The sequence below is a fragment of the Hipposideros armiger genome, unplaced genomic scaffold, assembly GCF_001890085.2.
Source record: "Hipposideros armiger isolate ML-2016 unplaced genomic scaffold, ASM189008v1 scaffold_515, whole genome shotgun sequence".
NCBI lineage: Eukaryota > Metazoa > Chordata > Mammalia > Chiroptera > Hipposideridae > Hipposideros > Hipposideros armiger.
Genome location: NW_017731865.1, coordinates 260,038 through 283,942, shown reverse-complemented (window position 1 = coordinate 283,942; position 23,905 = coordinate 260,038). Strand labels below are relative to the sequence as shown.

General features: G+C 35.4%; 1 protein-coding gene across 1 annotated transcript in view; it reads right to left on the bottom strand.

Moving 5' to 3' along the window:
- PTPN13 (protein tyrosine phosphatase non-receptor type 13) overlaps positions 1-23,905 on the bottom strand; it is a 191,291-nt gene that overhangs the window by 32,951 nt on the left and 134,435 nt on the right. Inside the window, exons 21-33 of the mRNA XM_019668070.1 lie at positions 17,487-17,576; positions 17,071-17,178; positions 16,762-16,893; positions 12,251-12,714; positions 10,230-10,361; positions 8,892-8,985; positions 8,210-8,295; positions 7,357-7,513; positions 5,672-5,886; positions 5,456-5,554; positions 3,259-3,623; positions 2,140-2,314; positions 607-765 (exon numbers count right to left, since the gene is read on the bottom strand). Coding sequence (XP_019523615.1) covers positions 607-765; positions 2,140-2,314; positions 3,259-3,623; positions 5,456-5,554; positions 5,672-5,886; positions 7,357-7,513; positions 8,210-8,295; positions 8,892-8,985; positions 10,230-10,361; positions 12,251-12,714; positions 16,762-16,893; positions 17,071-17,178; positions 17,487-17,576 — 2,276 coding nt within the window. The remainder of the gene's footprint in view (positions 1-606; positions 766-2,139; positions 2,315-3,258; positions 3,624-5,455; positions 5,555-5,671; positions 5,887-7,356; positions 7,514-8,209; positions 8,296-8,891; positions 8,986-10,229; positions 10,362-12,250; positions 12,715-16,761; positions 16,894-17,070; positions 17,179-17,486; positions 17,577-23,905) is intronic.

Sequence of the window (23,905 nt, the reverse complement as noted above, 5' to 3'; positions counted from 1 at the left end):
ATGCATCATAGAAGGCCAAGAACTCTGCGTCACTGCAAGTTTGTCATAAGTTCAACAAAATCAATATCGTATTCCAGGGTATTATTTTGCATAGAGCCATTGTTATTGATTTCTTTTCTTATGAGTTACACTTTTAACTCATAAGCATAAAAAAAGAATCAAAAATATTTATATAGATACGGAATTAGTACTACCCATGTATAACGGACATCCTTCTTTTTCCCTCACAAATTTGGGCAAAAAAGTGCTCATTACACTTGGCAAAATATGGTAGTAATGTAAAATATTTAACAACTGCATCATTATTTTGCTCATGTAGGAAATTTATCCTAATAGTAATTTCAGAAATTTTGTCCCTGAGATCCAAGATAGCTTGTTTAATGCTTTAACTGAGATTAGAGAGACTTCTAAATAAAAAAGGGAACTTTAAACACTTTCCAAACTGTTAACTCTATAAAGGACTTTACGTTTAAGAGGTGGAGAAGGAAAACATAAACCAAACAAAGAAGCAGTATTACATTAACTCAACCTTCGTGCTGTTCCTTCTCCAGCCCTGGCTTGCTCTTTGCCTGCATTTGCACGAATCCATTCCACGTAATGTCTCACCTTTATGAGCCGGTCCCCAGGTTTTAGTCTTCCATCACTTTTGGCTGGATCCTGAATGACATCATGGACATAACAACCAATACTTTGATTGCCTTTGGTTACTGTAAAACCCAGGCTTCCTTTTTCCGATTTAATTAGGGTAATGATGAGTTCTACTTCCTAAGGGAAGAAAACAGTGAGTCCTCTAGGTTGTCTATTTTGCCCTATAGACAAACAGAAAGATGACTATTATGTCTACTGAATAACACAGGAGGAAACTAAACCTTAAAAGGTTACTTATCTTGCCTAAGTGAAGAAGCCAGGTTTACCCAACTCTAGATAGAATGTCCCCCAAGTAAAAGTTGGGTTTAAATACAACATGTGCTTGTCTATAGATATTTGAGACAGAACTTACTCATGCTTCAATTCTTATGTTTTCAGGATAAACAAGGACACATTAGTGGTTATACTTTGACGACCAAAGAATACTTTTTGAAGGGACGGTTCAGAAAATTCTTCATATATTTCTAGAAAGCCAAGATGGCAAGAGCCACAAAAGAAAAGGGTTTTTTTTTTTAAAATATGAAGTCTTTGGGTAATTAAATATCACAACTTCATATATTTAGTTATGTAAAAAAAAAATTTTTTTTCAACTGAGACATAAAGGTTGCTCACAGCTTACAGGGGTGATGGCAGATTTCCAAGGAAAGTTTCGAAGATTATTTCCACTCTATTGCTGAGAATGAAACTGAAGATATAGGTGCTACACACACACACACACACACACACACACACACACACACACACACACACACAATTACAGGCAAACAAAATATCTGGAAAGATTAACTCCCAAATGTTTATGGTTTTTGGGTGGTGAGATTACAGGTAGTTTTAATCTTTTTCTTTGTTTTCTAATTTTCCTACATAAATATTACTTGGATAATAAAAACAGTACTGAAAAGATGAACTTTCAATCAATGCAAAGGATATTATTTTTGGAAATTTGGCTTCTGACCTGGATTTGTAGGTTTAGAAGTTCCAGGGCTATTAGTATAATGTAAAGGATTCCACTTGGGCACAACAACAACAACAAAAATGTGCAGGAGAAAAAAATTACATTCGAACTTGATTAAAAATTAAGTAGGTAACTCATCAGAATTTGGGAAACAGTAGGTACTGTATTATAGTAGGTGCTCTAAATATGTTATTTCATTTAATCCTCACCACCATCCTGTGAGGTGACTAACTTCATTTTATAGCCTAAGTACTAAGACCTTAGGGAGTTAAGTAACGTGTTCGCAGGCCATCGGCCAAATTGCAACAAGTCAGTAGCAGAGCCAGGATTTGTACCCAAGTCTTTTTGCTTTCTTCCCTAATTCTCAGCAAAGAAACATACTGGATACATTATCTATTTATTGGACATGCATATGAAGCTACTCTAAAAGACAGCCTTTTCCCTGAAGGGAAATTGTGTGAGGCTACGTTTTACTTGAGAGAAAACGTGGAATTCTTTTTTTTTTTTAATTTGTTAGTATACAACAAAGAGCTCACCAGCTCAAAGTCTTCAAGGTAGTTTTCCAAGTCATTTTTCAAAGATGTCAGGCTCTCCTGTCTGGTTGACTCAGAAGTGTGACGTATATGATACGTAGCCGTTGAATTAGCGGAAGCAGATTCTGTCTGGGGTTGCCCAGGAGTCACGTCCGGTGGGAGAGGGGAAGGAGGATTACTACAGAGACAAAGAAGCAAGACTTTTTTCAAATACATTTCAATGTCAATATAGTAAGTATGTGCCACAAACAGAAAATGTTTAACAAATATTTATGTCTGCTTTTGATTGAGATCCTATCTATTTTTTATCTGACTCTGGACTATGAATTTATTTCACATCTGTTATATGCTAACATTATCAATTTTTATTCTCTGTCCAGGGTCTGTTTGAAGCTCTTTAAGCTGCATAAATTAGTAAGATAGGTTAAATAAATATATGTTTGATTCCTAGTAGTTAATTCAAGGCTGAACCTAATGTTATCAGAAAATTAATGTGTGTTTCAACATAATTATAAAAAGAAGAAATAAGAAAAGAATAAAAGTCTTATTCCTGTGGTTATTTTGGAGGATACAGTAGGGGGAAAAAAAAACAACAAAAAAAACTTGAACAAATATGGCTGGATCTGAATACACACAAAGACATAACCAAACTGTAAAATGTATGAATAACGAGTAGAGGTATAGATGTAGTCTTTCTCTTTTTATGCCTCTATGCTTTTATTCATTCCTTCTTTCTTCATCTTCTGTACTTTTATATCTTACCTTTTGCAAACTCTCTACCCCCTTATCCTCCCCTTTTCCTTTATATTTCTACCCCCTACTCTCCCACTCCAACATTATCTAAATGGGTTTCTTCTCTTTCTGTTAAGTAATACGAATGATGGTGCAATATAAACAACTTTCCCAGTTTTTAGTAAATTTGCTCAAGAGGGCAGCGAGGCTCAGGTCAAATGGCGAGAGAGCTTACTGGTTTGCTAACTAAAACTGTCAGTCACGATAGCTAGATATCCAATAGAGCCATCGTATGCCTAACCATTGTGGAGTTCACAGATAGACACATTTCATCTAAGAGAAATGTAGGTTGCTGCTCCTGTTTCTAACGACACATAATATTGACAATACCTGTCCTGAAGTCCTGGTTTGTTGGGTATTTTCTGAGGATAGTAAAACATGGTACAAATGGTATCTTCTGGACTCTTGGTCGCCTCATGTTGATTCTGTGCCTGTGATATCATGTTGCTTAGAGTTTGATGCAAAGCTGAACTCCAGTTCATATTTGGTATCTTTGCTGGGGCTTTCACCAAGTCTTCTTCTCCACTCCCACTGCTGTCACTATAACTGTCTCTCTTGGATTGGGATGTGCATTGTTTCTTGCCTTTGTCAGACATTTCATTTTCATCTGAGCTGGTACCTTGCTCCGCACATGCTGGCTGAGAAGGGTCTTTAATGTTGTTTGGAAGTTCTTGTGCTGGTGAATGCAGTGGGGTCTGTAATGGACACATTGAAAGAGATCTGGGTGTGACAACTTATATTAACTTTAGAACACGTAATTGAAAATGAACATGTTGAACAACAGCACTTTCTATTACAGTACCAATTAATTTAATAATTAAAGTAATTTTGCTCATTATAAAGAATCATACATAAACATAACAAGTTAATATTATACAACTTATACTTTAAATCAGAATTAGAGTTATGCTATATATTGTACTTTGTATCCTACTTTCAAAATTTAGGTTTCTGCATTTTATGAGGTTCTTAAATACGCTTTGAAAACTGCATAAAACTGTGTAATAATCCTATAGGTGGCTATACCTTTAATTTACTTCAGAACTCTCCTTTTATTAGATACAGAGTTGTTTCTAGCTTTTGGCTATTAAAGAAATCTAGGAGAACTTCTTTGCATGTAGATTTTCACCTCAGTTTCTCATTATTTACTTGTAATTTTCTATATAACAGAAATAGAATTTTCTGTCATCAGCACATAGGATGTTTTAAAAGGCTTTGTTAAATATTTCCAGACTGCTTTCCAGAAAGAGTATATTAATTTATGTACTCATCCAGAGAGTTCTACCAGTTCCTAACTGGTGTCCTAAGTCAACGTAATCTCTTAAAATGATATTTATAGTGCGCCTTACAGAAATGTTACTTCTCTATTAATGTTGTTCTGAAACTGGTCTGCCTGATATAAGGGGTTAAATTTTCCGGGGCCACACTTCTGCCTTTCATACCCAGGGGTCATGTTCACTGGTAACGGAACATTATTATTATTATTTTTTTAAAGATTTTTATCGGGGTATTGGGGGGAAGGGAACAGTGCTGGGGAATTGGGGGAAGGGGAACAGACAAGTTGCTGTCCTTTTGTTCTTCAGTCTAGTTGTGGAGGACGTTGCTTCACTGGCCCAAGTTGGCACCATCATTGCGCTCTTCCCGGGTGAGACAGATCAGTCGCCGGCTTCTGGATGGCCGCTCACTGTGGCTGCTGGCCGCTCACGCTGGCTGTTGGCCACTCATGCTGGCTGCTGGCTACATACAGTAGCCCATGGCAACCCACTGCCAAGGGGCTGCAACCTACGCTGTCGCCGGCGACTCACAGCAGCCCAGCTCCAGGTTGAGCTGTTGTTCATCATCTTAGCTGAAGAGGGCAGTGTCACTGGCCCTCATATGTGAGATCTGAACCGGGGCCCTCTGGCGTCCCAAGCCAGTTCTTAACTATCGCACCACTCGGCCGGCCCCAGGAACATTATTTTAAGTAGCTAGGACAAAGGCTATCTTTTTCCAGTTGTATTATTATTTATCTATGGATGGGTTCTTACTCATTAGTATACAACTTAAAAATAACCATCAAAATAGATTTTGGATCCTGTAGCTACTCCTTGACATAAGAAAGGGAAATGGACAAACTCTGTGATTTCTATTATTAAAAGGAAATGGAAAAAAATCTTAAATAATTCTCATTTTTATATAAGCTAGTTCAGAATGAGGATTATGTTTTCCAATTTGGTTCAATGAAGAAATAAACAAAAGGTTTCTGTAACCACTATTTTATGTCTTTTTCTATTCACGCTTAGAAAACAACTTCCTAAAACCCTAGAATTCTAGCACTGGAAGGGAGAGAAGAGAAAGTAAATTAAATTACTTTATATTACAAATATGGAATACACTCAGAAGTGACACACACAAGGTAAAATATTCCTAGCTGAAGAAGTAACTAGGATAAAACCCAGGAGATCAAGCAATGACGAAACCACTACTGCTGAATTAATCACCCAATTGAAATTCTATAAAAATATAAATTATTTTTCATAGGTCTCACCAAAAGAGCAGGGTCGATTTCTGGTAGGACGCCAGGTAGAGGTCTGCAGAGAAGCAAAGATACTTCTGGGGATGTTCCCCTGAGAGCAGATATAACTTCCTGGGGGCACCATGAGTGACAAATGAAGAGACAGTTAAAGCAGCATTATGAAATCATTCTGAAAGGCCAATCCATCTCATCATTAAAAATGCTGCACTCTATATGCTGGGGGCTCACCTGTTGAGATAGTCCTTTCAAAGAGGCTCCATTCACTTTCAAGATAACATCTCCCACATCAATTTTTCCACTTTCTGCTGCGGGCTGTCCAGGAAAGAGCTTTTTAACCCTTACTATGCTGGCATTCATTTGCTCAGGTATAAGATTATCTTCTCGAGAAAAACTGAATCCTAGGCCTGAGCTATTTTTAAACAATTTTACCTCAAATGTATTCTCTGGAGAAAAAAGATATAAAAAATTTAAATACTCTTAATATGCGATGTATACATAGCAAAATACAAACATATACACTTTTAGACACATTTTAAAAAAGCCCATTCCACCATATTCATAGCTTTATATGCGCTTATTGAATTCATTTTCTGTACTCAAATCCTATTTCATAATCTCTTTCTAGCAATAAGAAAAGTTAACTTAATGGACTAAGCTGAGTGAATTACCTGCTTGAACAGAAAGGAGGGTTCTGAAATTAGGATTCTGAAAATGAAATTATGCTTTAATCCCACGTGTTTTATGACTGTAGAATAACAGAGAAAAAGAAGAAAAAAATTCAGAGAAGAAGAATGAGAGAAATTCAGGTATACAGTGGGAGAGAAATAGTAACAAGAGCAAAACAAATGTTACAGAAGGGCCTGGGGAAGTAAGATGACATCGTTCCTAATGTTTTGGTGTGATATGATATAATCCAGTAAATTGTGATGACATTACTATAAAATTCTCATCAAGAAATCAAAAGAACCACCAGAAAAGAATGAAAAACATTTTTAAAGAAAGAACGCTGAGGGCAGTGAGATGAAGTGGGTACACTGATTTTGCTTTCATAATCAGGAAAAATGTAGGCTGGGTTACTTTTTCTCCTAATTTTTGGGACTAACGTCAGAATTATAACATTTTTGTAATCAAATAATGATTTAAAACAAAAGACCAAACAATGACTATTTACCACCACCGTTACTTATGAAGGACATTCATGCCCCTTAAAAGGAAGATAAAGGGAATCTCAGAGTAAAGGATACTTCTGTATTAGGAACACATTTAACCTTAGGGAAAGCTCATTACTACATCATTTTTTTCCTATTTTTTTTTTTTGTAGAGGGCAGTGTCACTGGCCCTCACATGTGGGATCCGAACTAGGGCCCTCTGGCGTCCCAAGCCAGTTCTTAACCATCATGCCACTTGGCTGGCCCCTACATCATTTTTAATTTTCTTATTTTACTATCAATTAGTGTGTCCAAGGGCTGTCAAAGTTTATAGGAAAGACCAGTATCTGGGAACTATTAGGTGAATTTCTATCCAGGTTTAGCTCGACAAATCCATAAAATTAAATGGAAACATAGAAAATGTAAGAGTCAAGGTTTCATATGGGTTTGAAGATATTCTCAGTAATTATTTAGATTTGTTTTTTTGCCTTACAAATATAATTTTGAATTTTACAACTAATTAAGGTACTATTAAGTGACCATAATCTGTTTTACGCCTGACTTCATTATCCAGTCTTTCAAACTCTAAGAGCTGCAAATATGTGTCTGTTTTCTTTTTTTAATTCACTAAAGTGCTGTCAGATTATTATTTAAACTTGACAAGAATAATTAAAGAGACTCAGGCATGAATTGTAATTCAACATGCAATAGTCAGTTTTAAATAAGCCAGGATAAAGGTGAGATTACAGTCTTGCATGGCCTGACCTTCGGTGACAAAGCTGTAGTCTTTGACTGATGTCATTTTCTTCGTTTCTGGGCCTTGACCTTGGGCATCTGGATCCGGAAGGGTGCACTGTGGGGTTACAGGGACATGTTCTTTGGATACTGGAGACTGTCCCTTTTCTAACAGTAGATGAACCAACTGGACAAATTAAAAAGTACTTCATTAACTAAAAAGAATTATAAGTAGATAAAATTTCAGGACTTGTATAATTGATAATATAAAACCATTTAGAGTCAAGACCTGGTTTACCAAAATATATAGAGAAAAAATATATAAGGACAAAAGCAAGGGATTGAAAATTTCAAATCGTGTTTATTTTCTGTATAAAAAAGATAAATGATTAAAAAGAAAAAATCTATTATAAAAATAACATAACCATGTTATAGAAAATTTGGGCATTTGAATAACATCACCACTGTACTATAATATAAAGATCATTATAAAGAATTCGGTAAACGTCCTGACTCAAAATGTATTAGACTGAAATGAATCTGGCCTTTGGGCTGAAGAATGACTAAAAGTGAAAATCACTAGGTATTTGTAGATGTTTACGAAAAATTTTAAAAAACACAATCTCCACCATTCCCCCTGTCAGATCGCTGGTTATATTAGGGCTAAATGTGATACAATATGGAATGCCAGTTTCCTCAGCAAAAAACTTCTTGTCATAATACTTGCTTTCCAATTCGGAAGAAACAAAAATACCAGAATGTTTATATAAATCAGGCTTGGTTTCTTGACTAACAAATTTGGAGATCTCAATGAGATTGATAATACTCACAATTACATTCTCCTCAGGCATCTTAAAAATTTGGAATAATGATCTATTATTACCTGTCCTGTATTTCTCAGTGTTTCCACAGCTTGCTTATGGGTAGCTCCTTCCAGACTAACTCCATTGACAGCTAGGACACGATCACCTATAAATTAGGCAGTCATTTTGAAAGAAGCGAATCATAAAATATCATCATGCTATTTAATACGTTGCACAATGTTTTGTACTAATTTGTGTGAGGAGAGACTGAGAGTCTGGGCAAAACTGTGTCAGTTTCTTTCGTATGAATCTAATTTCTTTCCCAATTCTATGGCTAATCCTAGGTACATTTTAGAATAAGATGTTGTATATATTGTAAAATCAATTTAAATTATGGAAAAAAATACACTGAACTACAAATGTAGAGCAGCTAGAGGGAACTAACTTAGTTATAAGCTCTTATTAGAAATGTAGATGTCAGTGTGTTTACAAGGGCACTACCCTTTTCTCATTCTCTGGCAATTTGCTTCTTAGAAAGTACAAACCATGAATTAAAACACTGTCAAAATATTTTCTGATATTAGAGAATAAGCTTGAAAGGAGAGTTTTGGAATGACGTCAAGGAACTTTTTAATGCTGAAGTCTTAAAATAATTCTTATATTATGAATGATTTGAAGGTCTATATCAACTTTTTAATTCCTTATTTACTTGTTGAAGTGATAATCCTATATATAATTCCCATATACACACAAATACTCTACCTTTGTGAATTCTACCATCGAACTCTGCTGCTCCCTTGGGAATAACAGCTTTCACATATATACCACCATGTCTGACACTCGTATTCACACCTCCCTAAGTGGAAAAAGACAAAATAACATTTTGTAATATGAAAAATTTCACACCCCATTTTTCAAAGCTGAGACATAGAAAGCATTCAATTCATCAGCCAAAGCAGCCACATCACATCAGCACATGCAATTATTTCAATACCCAAGAATATTCCTAGCTAAGTTTTCCAAATGTTAAAGCAGTTACTTTTAGGAAAGTTCTTTATTCAGAAAGTAACAACATGCCAGATCTTGACAACATGAAGAATTGCTCTTCCTTTGTAAGTCTACACCATGCATTATGAGCAAGCAGAAAGAAAAATCCATCTATATAAAATTAGTGGGAGAACATAACTGTCAGAAAAAACAGCATGTGGAATAATATACTTCAGATCATGTTTGCTAATCTGAAAGCAAATCTCATGAGTCAAAGAAAATTATTTTTTCATTTTGAAAGGTTTTGGTAGATAAGTTTGGTTATAGTGCAGATGAGATGTAATGAGTAGATTCTCCATCTCTTGTGGATATACAGCTTTCATTTCCCTTCACAACAGGGAAGTAAAATTCTAAAGAAATGAAGGGCAAATGGAAAAGGATTATAATATTTTAAAAAATGATAGAAAATTAGGTCTTCTTTTAGATAGCTTTATGTTAATAGTGCTTTTTCTACCGTTTCTAAATGGCTTTTCATACAATACCCTTCAAATATCATAAATGATAATGTTACAATTTAGGGTATAGTATATTCATCAATAGAATTCTAAAGTAATTTTAGCAAGTAGCCTGTGTTCATATTTTAATTACCTTAAAAGTACACATATTCCTTGAGAATCTGTAATTTTAAGATACTAATCATGCTTACAAGTTATGCTATATTACAGAGAGAAAGGGTATGTAAATATACATTAGACAGTAATTATTTATGATGTAGTTTAAAAGGTATTATCCCATGCTCATACAGAAGCTAGCATATGTATACAAAGCATATTTGTTAATTTTATATTTTCTAAGTCTTGTATCAGATTAAGCAAGTATTAAATCTATGGGGTAGAAGGTAGTATTTGTCTAATTTTTTTTAAAACCACAGGAAAAAGTGACTAGTGCACTCAAGGTTTTAAAAAAATTTTAAGATATTATTCAAGTTTTTAATTTTGGAAGTATTTGACAAGTTTCCTTTTTGAAGCAAAATAGTTCAATTAATAAATTGGCATACAATAGGCTGCTGGAAATGGAAAAGAGAAAACAATTGAAAACCTTGTCAAACAGTACCGTGACACTTATTCCCAAGCTGTTATCAGTTTTAGCCAGTTCAACCTCAAAGATATCTCCAGGTTTAGGAGGTGGTGAAGGAAAGGTTTTACAATTCATTTTGTTGGATGTATTCATTGAGGAGGAAGATTCCTTAACAAAGAAAAACAGACAAAAGGATTTCTTGTTAGACTCAAAATGAATTGTTGCTGGAAGATTCAATATGTGTTTATTGGAAAAATTAAGAAGCAAGATATTAAGGGATAGAGTGGATTCAAAGATCATGAGGGCTGGAAGAGATCTTAGAGATCTCTAATCCAATGCCTTCATATTTTATGGTTGAGGAAATTGAGGTTTAGAGATTAAAGGGCTTGCTTCAGATCAAAGAGCTCGATATGGCAGAGAGAAGCCCAGAACCCAGTTCAAACCCGGCTTTTTCATAATGCTTTTGCAAATGCTTTTTATACTCCCAAATTTAGAAAGTATTTCCATTTCCTTTAAAAATCAATATATGAGGTGTGATTAAAAAAAATATGGTGAATGTTTAAATTAAAAAAAAAATTTATTACATTAAAAGACACACTGCCATTAATCCTCCTCAAAATACTTCCCCTTGGTTGGAACACACTTATCTCCTCGTTCTTGCTGCTTTCTGAAGCAGTTCTGGAAGTCCTCTTTTGTGAGTGTCTTTGGTTGTGCTGTCATGGCTGCCTTGATGTCCTGAATCATTCTGACTTTGTGAAGAGCCAGAAGTCACATGGTGCCAGATCTGGTGAATAAGGTGGATGAGGACACACCATAATGTTTTTATTTGATAGAAATTGCCATAGCAGAAGCCATGTGTGACACGGAGCCTTTCCATTGTGATCAATAAATATGGTGAATGCTGCTGCTGAGTGCCATCCAACAGGAAGGCAGGGATCTTCAATACGGGAAATGATGTAGAACCTTAGTAACAGTGTGTGACAAGGTTCAACTTGTTCGGTGTGGTCAGTCAGGTGTGAGCTATGGTTGAAAGAAGGTGTGTTTTAAAGTGTGCCATAAATCAACCTCCATCGTGACAACACTCTGTGTCACACATCGCTTCTGGTACGGCAATTTCTGTCAAATAAAAACACTATGGTGTGTCCTCATCTACCTTGTTCACCGAATCTGGCATGGTGAGACTTCTGGCTCTTTCCCAAAGTCAAAATGACGTGAAAGGTAAACATTTTTAATCGATTCAGGACATTGAGGCAGCCACGACAGTGCAACACTCACAAAAGAGGACTTTCAGAACTGCTTCAGAAAGTGGCATGAACGATGGGATAAGTGTGCTTGAAGCGAGGGGGATTAATGGCAATGTGTCTTTTACTGTAATAAATTTTATTTAAACATTCACTGTACTGTTTGATCACATCTTATATATCAAGATGTAGCTTTTAACTTAGAAGTTTCTAAGATGAGTAGGCTTCATGTTTACTTTGCTTATGTTTACAAAGCCAATATAAACATAGGCACAACAGTTGATCCCCATTTATAAGGCATAACCCTCTTGTGAGGAATGTTGGTTTTTCAGTGAAGAAAGGGCTTAAGGTTCTTTTCTGAATCTGCTAGTGAATGTAAATTTAAATTTGTATCATTTCTAGGAAATGAGCAATTTTCTGTGTTGTTCTTATTGTTATCATACATTCAGAACCTCAGAAGAATTTAGGCTATCAATAATAAAATCGAATGCCCATTACAAGAGCTATTTGGGAAAAATATATTCTCTTATAAACACTAAGTACCCAAGAGACAAACAACTTGTAGAAAAAAATTCATTCCTTTGCATTGTCAAGTAGCAAGTTCCCAGAATAGCCATTCTAAAGTTAGTAATGAAAGCTGCTAATTTCTCTGAAAGTTAGCATTAAATGCAGTAGCAATTAGTAGCATAATATAGAAATTATTCCTCCTTTCCAGAATAATGTAAGTAGTTTATAGCAGATTATTCTGCTCTGTAATATATTTGCTGTAGTTTGCTTTGCTAAAGGAAAAAAACAAAGATTCAAATTAAACTATGCCTTTTTTGGTGTTTGATGATCCTGACTGCTGGAATAAGTGGCTTCATCCATGTCTGAATCTCCACGGTCTGAGTAATCCGTTGCATCAGATATGCCTGGTTTTTTAGCTTTGCTTCGGTTACTGTCAGTAGAAGTCCTCTTTTTTTCAGTGGCTTTGGATATGACAGATGGGGAAGGGCTGCCATGTTGTGATTCCTGCCAGGTTCGGTTGCCTACATGGCTGGCAAAGAAACCATTGACCTGGCTCTGGGACAAGCTGGCACTCTCGGTCCTGGAATCTTGAGAACTCAGGCTCCCTTCCCGCAGGCCCCCAGGCAGCCCAAAAGAGCTTTCTGAGATGTGCCTCAGGGTAGCACGTGACCAGCGGTGCTCCTCAGAAGAATCTATAGCACTGTCTTGCATGTAGGAAGGCTTCTTCATGTAATTTTTCATGCCATTGGCAATGTGCACAGGAGTAGAAGGCACTAAAAGTCAAAATCCATCAATGAAAATAGCAGGTTAGTGACACATATGCCTGTGCTTACACACATGCACGATATTTGCTGATGACTGCTGGGAGGATTTTACATGGAATAACACATGTACAACACCTGACCCGGGACCTGGAACCATGACAAAGACCCAACAGATAAAGAAGATGCTTTCTGTTTCCTCTGCTCCCTCCTTTGTGCATTCTTGAGGCAACTTCTATTGAAATGCATACCCCCTTCACCTTTACTCCCCATTTCTGTTCTCTGAGGCTTATTTCAGGTGAGTCTCCCCTATGAAGAATTTCTTGATTCCCTATCTAGAGGTAATTTGGGTCTCCAAAAATCCTTGATTTTTATTTAATGGTTATTTATATGTATTATACTGTCCTACAAGATTGCATTTTTTGGACTCGAAATAATTATCAAGAAAGGTAACTCCAGGAAGCATTTGAGATCTTGCTCCCTGGCATATGTCATCACTTTGCTCAAATAATCACTTATAAAAATTGAAAAGAAAAAAAGAAAAAAGAAAGGTAACTCCAAATTTTTTATATAATAGCTTTTACTAAAAGCTACTTAAGGAAGCTTTCCTAAGACACAAACCACAGAAGACATGTGCAAAAGAATTACAGATGCAAATTTACAAAAAATTAAAAGTTTTATGTAGTAAGCAAAGTCCAGAGAACTTAAAAGAGTAATGAGCAACTGGAGAGAAAATATATGGAAAAATAACAAAAAATAAAGTTAAAATCTCTAATACACAAAGAGTTTCTTAAAGTCAATTAGAAAGAGTTTAAAACTCCTATGGAATAGGGTATGATATGTAAACTGGAAATTCAGAGTAAAATCTTCAAAACTAATAAATACATGAAAATAGATTCTCACTGTTGCTCAGGGATATGCAGTTCAATGCAATTTTCTACTTATTTGGTTGACAAAAATGAGAATGGCTGATAATTTCTCACACTGCTAATATGTGAAGAGCACTGTCATATCTACTTGGTTGACTGTAAATTGATAAAATTTAGGCAAATTGGTAGCATTTGTCAAAAAAATTAATGTGCATATTACTTAATCTACTTCTAAGTAGTATCTAGAATCTCTAGAAATATGAACATTTTCAATGGTATGTAAACAAGTGCATTTGTTGGAACAACATTTGTAATAGAATTATAGCTAACCTGGATACACAACAAAAGAAAAAAAATAAATTTTGATATAAACATAAAATATAATGCCACATTAAAAGGGTATATATTCATGGGTGTCTAGAATATATTGAGTAAGCAAGTTACAGATTGATATTCAGGATATAAATAATAATTGTAGATTTAGTGAAAAACAGTGTGTATGTATTATACACACACTTGCATTTTTTTTTTAGAATTTATCTATAATATACACAAGGCTACATACATACATACCAAATAGTTTCCCTAGGAAACAGGGTAAGGGGACGTTTATTTTTATTTTTTTATTTTATTTTTTTTAGCTGAACCACCCTGCCACCTGTTGGCAACTCAGCAGCAGCTCAGCTTGGGCCAGGAATTGAAGCGGTGACACCGTTGCTCAGAGCTAGCATTCTTGAGTGAGCTCTTAACCAACTGAGCCACTCGGCTGGCCCTAGGGTAAGGGGACTTTTTAGTTCTTACTTCATAGGTTTCTGTATAAATTGGATTCATTTAAATAAACTAGTATATACTATAACTTTAAAAAAATTAGGGAACAAAAAGCCTTCTTCTTTGGTAGTTGGTAATTGAGAAGGACTGCCTGAGGTACATACTAATAATGTTCTAGGTTTTTTGAGCTTTATCTCTTTTCAAGTTACACTACAGTATAGCTACACACCACGATTAATCTACCTTTCTAAAAAATAATCTCACAGAACTATAACATTATGCTTTTAACTTTTATTGAGGATGGATAGTAAAAGATAAAATAACCTCATGAAAGTGTGCCAGGGAGAAAGCTTTCTCGATCCCCATACCAGGTAAAGTTCTGTTAAATGCTCTCTCAGCACCTTGGACTTCTTCCTAACACTTATCATAGTTCTCGTTGTTCAAAACCTGTCACCTCCACTAAAGGGTAAGTTCCATGAGGGTAGAGGTTCTGTATCTTTCTTGTACATTACAGGCATTCAATTGAATAAATGAATAAATTTTCTCTAAAACATCTATTGAAAACAAAATTAAGAAGAGTCACTTAGAGCATTATTCAGGGAGAAAATCAGTTTCTTTTGAATTCATATGCTCTTTTGCCAAAATAATGGTGAGTAATGGAACCCAATGTTCTGCTTTTTTTTTTTTTTTTCCGGTCCTAGCCGCTTGAAAGTAAGAAATATGCTACCATTTTCAACTGCTGTCGTCTTCCTTTCCCTAGGCTACAATTAGATCATAAGGCTCTTTTGAGCAGTGGTGGTGGTTTCTCTTTGTTGTGTCTATTCATAGTAAACAAGTGCTGAAACTATTATTTACATTAGTATATATTATATATACACACAATATATGTAGTATTTCATGAATAAAAGAGGAAACCAGTCATCGGTATAAAATGCAAGAAATATTTACAATGTATGATTCACCTGTATAAAATTTAAGAAATTTTTGTCACATCATATTGTATGAAAGTTTGTTTTTTGTTTCTATTTTATAATTGTTTAAAGTTATGCCTAAAATTCACTATCTAAACTAACTAAACCATCTATGAACTAATTCTTATACATACTTCCCAGTATCTTTGGGATGAAAGTAATTTACATGTACCAGCACATCAATGTTTTTGAAAGATACTGTTAATAATGATAGCTAAAACTCACATTTAAGTGCTTAATAGATACCAGGCAATGTGCCAATCTCTTTACATGCATAATCTTATTTAATTTTCACAATTTACAAGATAAGCACTTTTATATTCACCATTTGATAGATGAGCAGAATGAGACCTAGCAAGTTCAAATGATTTACTCAGGGTATGTATTATTAAGTGGCAGAGCCAGAATCTAACCCCAGGCTCTGGAGCCCTGCCCACTGCCCACTGCCCACTGCATGTGCAATGTGGGCTTCCTTCACAAACACTGCCCTTCCACTTGAACCTCATAACAACTCTGCTCGAGGCAGACAAGGCAGGCCCGTGATCCTCTCTTCTTAAAGAAAATAACTGTGGCTCAAGAGGACTTAAGTCACACAGCTAATAAGTGGCCTAGCAATGGCTCAAACTCAATTCGCCTGATCTCTATCAAGTGCCTTTTCTCCCACCACATGCCAATGGCAGGGATGATCAGATAAAATGATATGGTCTTGTTTTTAAATTTCTGGTATGTTGTTATTCTTTTCCTTTGTATGATTTGATTCAGGACAGGACTTCATAAATAACTATTATGTCACTGCATTAATTAGGCAATGATAATGAATTTGATTTCTGATTTGACTTAAGAAATGATGGAAAACACCAAGTATTCCGGAGGATTTACTTACGTGTCATCAATTTTGCACAACAAATCCATTTTAATGCATGTACAGTTGACCCTTGAACCACACAGGTTTGAACTGCATGGGTCCATTTATACAGTTTTTTTTTTATTAAATATCTGTACTGTTTTCAATCCGTGGCTGGGAGTCTGTGGATGTGGAGGGCCAACTGTATGCCTTGATCTAAGCCGTATTATATAGGGGATTTCGGCATTCATGAATTTTGGTATTCACAGGGGGTCCTGGAGCCAATCCCCTGCCAGGAGACAACTTAAGTTTTGGGGGAGTCAAAAGATATGCAAGAAATTCCAACTGCATGGGGTAGGGGGATTGGTGCCCCTAATCCCTGGGTTGTTGAAGGGTCAACTATATTACTAAAGAAGAATGAAATAAAAAAATCTTTGAAGTGATGAATGAAAAAATCATACTGATGCATAAAATTAAAAGTATCAGAACTATACATTTAGCACTTCCAGAAAGGAAATAAGGAGCTGAAATCCAATTGGGCCAAAGTATTAAAGTTCTTGTGAAAAGTGAAACAGAACACACAGCTAAAAGACATTTACAACATTACCTTTGGGTATCTTTTCTTTTGGCTGAGAGATAACAAGTGTCACATCTTCAGGTGCATTTTGCAGAATGTCAATTGCAGCATGGTGGCTGACCCCCTCTAGACTCACACTATTTACAGATATCAAACGGTCTCCTGTAAAAATAGACAATCCAGTATATTCAATGACAAAGAGAAATTCATGCTAAACCTTAGAAATGTCACGCTCCCCTCATAATTTTTGTTTTGCCCATGTTTCACTTTTGACATCGGTGCAAATTCCTGCCTATCAATAAATACCGTACTTAGGAAATTTCCTAAACTGTAAAGTACCTGGCTTTAGGCATCCGTCCAAGTCAGCTGGTCCTCCAGGGGTAATTGAACTAATAAATACACCTAGGTCCAGTCTTCCCATCTTCTCTCCACCAATAATCTGAAATCCTGTGAAACAGCACATTTTGAAAAGATCTTCATGATACTGGTACTTTCAATGACTAATGATTAAGGCCGTTTGACACACAGAAGTGTAGAGACTGTTATAGCAAATATGACTAATAGGTGACATACATGAGATGGGACTGTTAAGTCTGGTGGAAGTGCTTCTTGTCAGCACTTCATCTTTGACATTTCGTGGTTGGGCGGGTGGGTGAAGGGGTTGTGGGTGAGCAGCCAGTATCCTGATCAGAAGCAGGTTGGTGCCTCAATGCCAATGCCATGCCATAGACTTTCAGACTCTCACAGTGACTTACCTAAGCCATACTTTGCGTCTTTTTTCAGGTTCACCAAGGTGATCTCCCTTTCTGGTGAAGATACTATGCTCCATCTTTTGTGTAGCACATCTATTGAAAATGTATAATTTTAAGATAAAATAAACATAACATGTTCATGCATTAAGACTGTCTGCTTAATAGCTCATTAATAGATTTCTTGGTCACATAAAATATAAAATTATATTTTAAATAATATGCCATCGTCTTGTGTTTGATAGTGACTTATAGTTTACAAATGACCGTATGTTATCACATTTATTCCTTATAAATGATTCCTGTGAAATAAGTATATTTAAGTGAGAAATAAGTTAATATCAAGAGGTTTAATAATTTGAACAGGTTTACTCAGCCAGTACTGACAAGAGCCAAATCTTAAATTTAGGTTCCTGACTCCTTGCTTTCTGTTGCATCCCAGTTGACTTCCTGAATTTGACAATGTTCAATGTGTTAAGAGTTCCCTACTAATAAGTGGTTGACGTTTTTATTTATAATGAGTAAAATATTCATGGTAAGTTCTAGAGTTGAACAGCAATAAGAATAGAAATGATTTTAAAAAATCTCAATAATGACTTGGCTAGAACCTTTACACTCAGAGGACTGCCATTTATTTCTTATTTTATTTGTTAAACAATCTCATGAGGTAGGTAAAGAGATTTTTAATCATTGTTTTATAAATGAAAAGTAATAGTTCATGGCTTGTTCAACATTTCAGCTAGTATCACTGTTGAGGAAAATGTCATAAGTCAGTATTTGGTTATGCTGGTTAAATATTACAATTAATTTTTTCTTACTTCCACTTGTTTTTTTATTTTTTAAAATAGGCTAATCATTCCAAATGTCTCCTAAATTAAACCAATAAATACATTACTTGTCATTTTAATAACATTACTTCATTTACTCAGCAATCTGATCATTTGAAAAAACACACTCTCTCTCCTTATAAGCTGAATTGCACCCCTTCTTCCTTCCCACCCCCCTCGATTTATATGTTGAAGCCCCAGCTCCCAGCACCTCCGAATTTGACCATATTTGGACATAGGTTTTGAAAGAGATAATTAAGTTACAATAAAGTCTTTAAGGCAGGCCCTCATCCAGTATGACTGCTGTCTTTGTAAGAGAGATTTGGATACAGATGTGTCCGCTCAGAGGGAAGACCATGTGAAGACAGACAGGGACGAATGCCACCTACAAAGAGGGATGGCTGCCACCTACCAGCCATGGCAAGAGGTCTCAGAAGAAACCAATGTTGCTAACAATGTGATCTCAGACTACTAGTCTCCAGACTGTGAGAAAATAAATTTCTTTTGTTAAGCCAACTAACCTGTGGGACCTTGTTGTAGCAGCCCTAGCAAATTAATACACTTCCTAACGTCAATTACAATTTGATAGTTCAAACTGGTCTGTGTGAGGCGGTGATAGTGGTGGTGAGTGAGTTCAGCACAAAAAGATATTTTTGTAAACTGTATCTTCAAATTTATCTCTACATAGCTCTTAAACATGTTGAAGCTTTTTGAAAATTAGGGGTTATTTGCCAACATATGATTTACCCATTAAGATGTATTAATTTGTTGTAAATACTTTATTGTACATGTATTAATGCTTAAATGATGTATATGTGATACTTCATATTCTAGAAATAAATTCCTTTAATTTCAGAAAATGAAAATAATCATTTGCTCTCTGGAGTGAATTAATCTTGACCCTTAAACACCAAGTATTGGTGCAAGTTTCCTAGTTCCCTGTAGTATACATGTCCATATTTTGTTGTCTTTTTTATCAAAACTCAGTTATAAACTTAGTTATAATCAATGAGAGTAATAGTAATTCAGTATTCCTAATTAATTATTGAGATCCCCCCAGATCACTGGACAGTGGTGTGAAGAGCCTTATATATTAGGAATATACATATAAGCGTCAACTCCATGAATTAGTTAATGCCTAGCTTACTTAGTACTATCATCTAAGCATCCAAGGTACTTTTATCCTAAAATAGGTAATTAACTCTAATTTTCAGCTAGAACCAAATACAAAACACAACTGAACAAAACCCATAAAATAAAATGAAACAAATAAGTGAGTGAGGCCACACAGGTAATATATGTAAACTTTTGTCACCATCGTGAAGACAAAGTCCATTTGCTTTATACACAGTGTTTTTGCCTTCAATTATAAAACTGATACTCTTAACATTCCCAAGGAGTATCTGCTAGAAGTCAAAGGTATTGATTCAAAGAATAAAAATCTCATTTTCTTTATTTTCATTTCCAACATACACACTAACAAGATTGGCTATTTATATTACTTATTTGGCTAGAAAATGTCTATTAAGATATATCCTAGGTAAACATTATTGAAATGCAAGCACACACACACACACACACACACACACACACACACACACAATTTTTGTATTTATTTATTTCCCTAACTAGAAGCAATATATTAAGATCTCTATATTCAAGGATTCACCAGTGAGATCTGAGCGAGCATTCATTCATTCATTCAATTATTCTTTCATCCTTCAAATGTTTACTGAACAATTTTCCTGTCCATGTCCCTCACGAGGCAATTAGGGAAAATAAAACGAGATAATGTATATGAAAGCTGCTAGCATAGTAAATGGGAGTTGAATCAGACCAGGCTAGATGAGCAAAGATCTAGCCTGACTGGTAAATAGAACGTTGTTAAGACTGTCAGTGAAATAGCTGCATTGCAAAGGCATGATGAGTCAGACCTATCAGAGAGGAGAGGCTTCTTTCTGCTAGAAATAAAGACTTCCAGGAAATGGGGTAGGATTTTAATAAGCGGATGATGGGGATGTTATACAGCAACAAGTAAGGCATTAGCAAAAGCTGAGATGGAAAGAAGGCAGAAAGGTTCTGGGGAAATGTCATTGATCAGTTTAGCTAGAGTACAAGACTTGAATAGGGTGGAGTTGAATATTCTTTTGGAAGGGGAAGCTTTGCTAACCCACTCTTTTTAATAGTGATGCCTCCCCAAAGTTCCACGCCCCCATAAAGTGAGTTATTAATGTGAGGACAGAAGGAAGGATGTTGGTATGCAACTACATGTTGTTATTATATAATACTCTGCACACACCAAGTTTCTATTTATCTTTGTATTCTATTCACATAAATGTTCAAATACTTTTTCCATTGGTTTAAAAAAACGGGGAGGGAGGTGGGAGTATCTGAGGGTATATAACACATGACCTAAACTTAAAAGATATTTATAGAATTCAGTGAGGACTGAATAGAAGATGAATCTCTGAAAGTGAAGCTAGATATTTCAAGTACCAAGATATTTCTGAGTTATTTTAATTATATGGAAACAAGCATTAGAATTCAAGGAGTACATATCTTTAAATCCTTAAAAGAATTTTCTTTTCCTACTAATATACTACTCTATGATACAGCAAATTCTGCAAATATTTTAAAGTGAAAAAGAGCTTCAACTTGAAATTTCTACTTCACTGAGTTAAACATGCTGTAGTATCACGTAACTATCAGTGTCATTCTCAATCATGTTTACCTGGGAAACATCTTAAGAATAATTGATAAATGTGTAATTCAGAAATGAAATGTGTATCCTCTCTGCACTAGAGAATTGTTCCAATGCTGCCTTTCTCGTCTCTCTTAAGGTTCATGTGGACATAGATAGCTACTAAATAGACTAATAATACGAGTAGATATAGCTATGAGTAAACATTGAATTTCCCAGTAAAAGCATATTTCTGATAGAGCCAAGCCACATAATCAATCTAAGTAGGCGTGAACAATTTTTTTTGGCAAGAAAAACTAATTTCTTGGTTACAGATATAGACCCTTGTGACTTATAGGGCAGCTCGATGCCACTGATTCTAAGATGAACTGGACTATAGATGAAGGAGGCTCTGGATGAATCCATCACTCACTCTAGGGAACAAGACCCATTTCAAACCCTGGGGATGGTGGGTCAGTAGCACCATATTGGTATAAAAACAAAGAGAAGCATTTTTCATTGTTATACTACCTAATATATGAACTGCTCTGGGGGTAGAAAGACGGGATAACAGAAACTTGGGTGTTTTCTGTGCCAGCACTAATTGACCGAGTGAATTGGGACCACGTAGCATCTCAGCGACTCATTTAACTCATCCATAGAATGAAAAGGCTTGGTTTGTACACACTTTTAAGTTCCTTTCAGTCCTCAATTTATTTTTATTTTATTTATTTATTTTTTTTAGCTGAGCCATCCTGCCACCTGTTGGCAGCTCAGCGGCTGCTCAGCTCGGGCTGGGACTCAAACTGCTGTTGCTCAGAGCTCAAACTCTTGAGCGAGCTCTTAACCAACTGAGCCACTCAGCCGGCCCTCAGTCCTCAATTTAGTTGACTCTTTTGCTTCTGATTAATTCTCATATCTGAATTCTTTGGGCTTTTTATTATAATTTTCAACTTTGTACGTATTTAACTAAACCTTATGTGGAAAAAAACCTAGCATTTAAAATTACATTGGTCCTTGACATCTGAATAAACAAAGTGTGTTTTAAAGTCTCACTTCTGTTTGCACAACATTTTATTACTTGGAATTAAGACTGCTCATAAAGACAATAATCAGTTTTAATATTGGGAAAAGCTTGCTTTACTGTGTGTACGAAGTTACTCTGCATCAGGATAACCTATTTTACATGAACTTTTTGTTTGTTTTTTGCATTTTGTTTTTGTTAAAGAGTTTTTGACCCTATTTTTGTGGTTTAGAGAGGAAGGAAGGTGACAAATCCAGCTAAAAATTACTTTTCAATTGTACAATGATCCTGAATTATAGTAAAACAAGAAACACTGAAAAACAATTTGACATAATTCTTACACAAGTTCTACATTTTTTTTTGGTTTGGTTTCACTATCTTAGGTAGAAATAAGAAGTGTATTTTTTGAAAGGTTAAGCAACCTTTTTTTTTTTTTGAAATCACAGTAAAAAAATTTGAATCCTTTCCATATCTCCGTTTCATGAGATTAGAAGACTCATGCCTTTTTCCCTTTATCTTCTCTTTCAAGTTTCACATTCTTTAAGGGTCTCTCAAAGTAGTAAAAGGTGAAGCTTGAATTTTATTCGTTGGTTCTTATATTACATGATAAATACTTTAATATTAACTGATGCTCATTTCTAATTTTCTAATAATCTTGACCAGCAAGAAAGACATTGAAATTAGAATAAGAAGTCCCATATTTGACTCATGGGCAAGTACTAAACTTTTTTATCCTTAGTTACCTTATTTAGAAAAACATGTTTGACCTGCTCTATTATGTGAAAACTCATCTCAACACAGCACTATTTCAGGGCTACTTGGGCAGATTCAAAAATAATTTTGAAGAAAACATAGTCTTTTCTGCAAGCCAACTGGGATATACCTCCATAGGAAGGTGGATGGGCCCTTCCTCTGTAGGGGGGAGGTGGGAAGATGAAGTTTCTTAAAGTTTAAACAGAAAAACTGCCCTGCACATGCTGCTCATGTGGTGTCCAATGTAAATTCATATTCTTTTCCATCAGAAACTAGGTTAAAACACATTTCAAGTTCTCATCCTTGAATAGATTATTATGCAGCTTCTTTCAACAGTTTACCTGGGAGAAACAGTACTTATGATTAATTAGGGATTATATGCTAGGAGACAGTCTAAAGAATGAAATAGAGCATGGGCTCTGGAAACAGACTCCCTGCATTCAAATCATGGCTCAGGCCCTTGCTAGCTCTATGACCTTCTGCACAACTCAATCTCTGTACCCTTTGGTTTCTCATTTGTGAAAAGGAAATAACATTAGCACGGGCCTCATAGGATTGTTGTGGAGGTTAAATGAGAAATAAAGTCCTTAGAACAGTGTTTGGCACATAGTAAGCACTCAATCAATAACTGTTAGTCAAGAATTATTGTCATTATAGATATGTTACTGAGTTATTTTAACCAGAGTGGTATTCTAAATTCAGTCCATGTAAGATATTTAATCATCATAAAGATATATACCAGGGTCTTAGTAACTTAGACACAAGTATAAGTTCATATTTATAAAGCTTTTTCTTTAATGATATGCCCTCAGATTTTTCAATGTTCACACCTTTTATTTAAAAATGAGGTGAAAAAAATCCTACATTTGCTATGAGTATTTAATATATTATATGTAGTTTTACTTTGACATGATTTCACTTCCAAGAAAAATTTTCCTCTCTCGAAGAACTTGTGTATTTCTTTTTTTCTCTCTCTTTTTTTAAGACTTTTATTGGGGAATTGGGGGATGGGAACAGTGTTGGGGAATTGGAAGGGGAACAGACAAGTTGCTGTCCTTTTTTGTTCTTCAGTCTAGTTGTGGAGGACGTTGCTTCACTGGCCCAAGTTGGCACCACCATTGTGCTCTTCCCGGATGAGGCA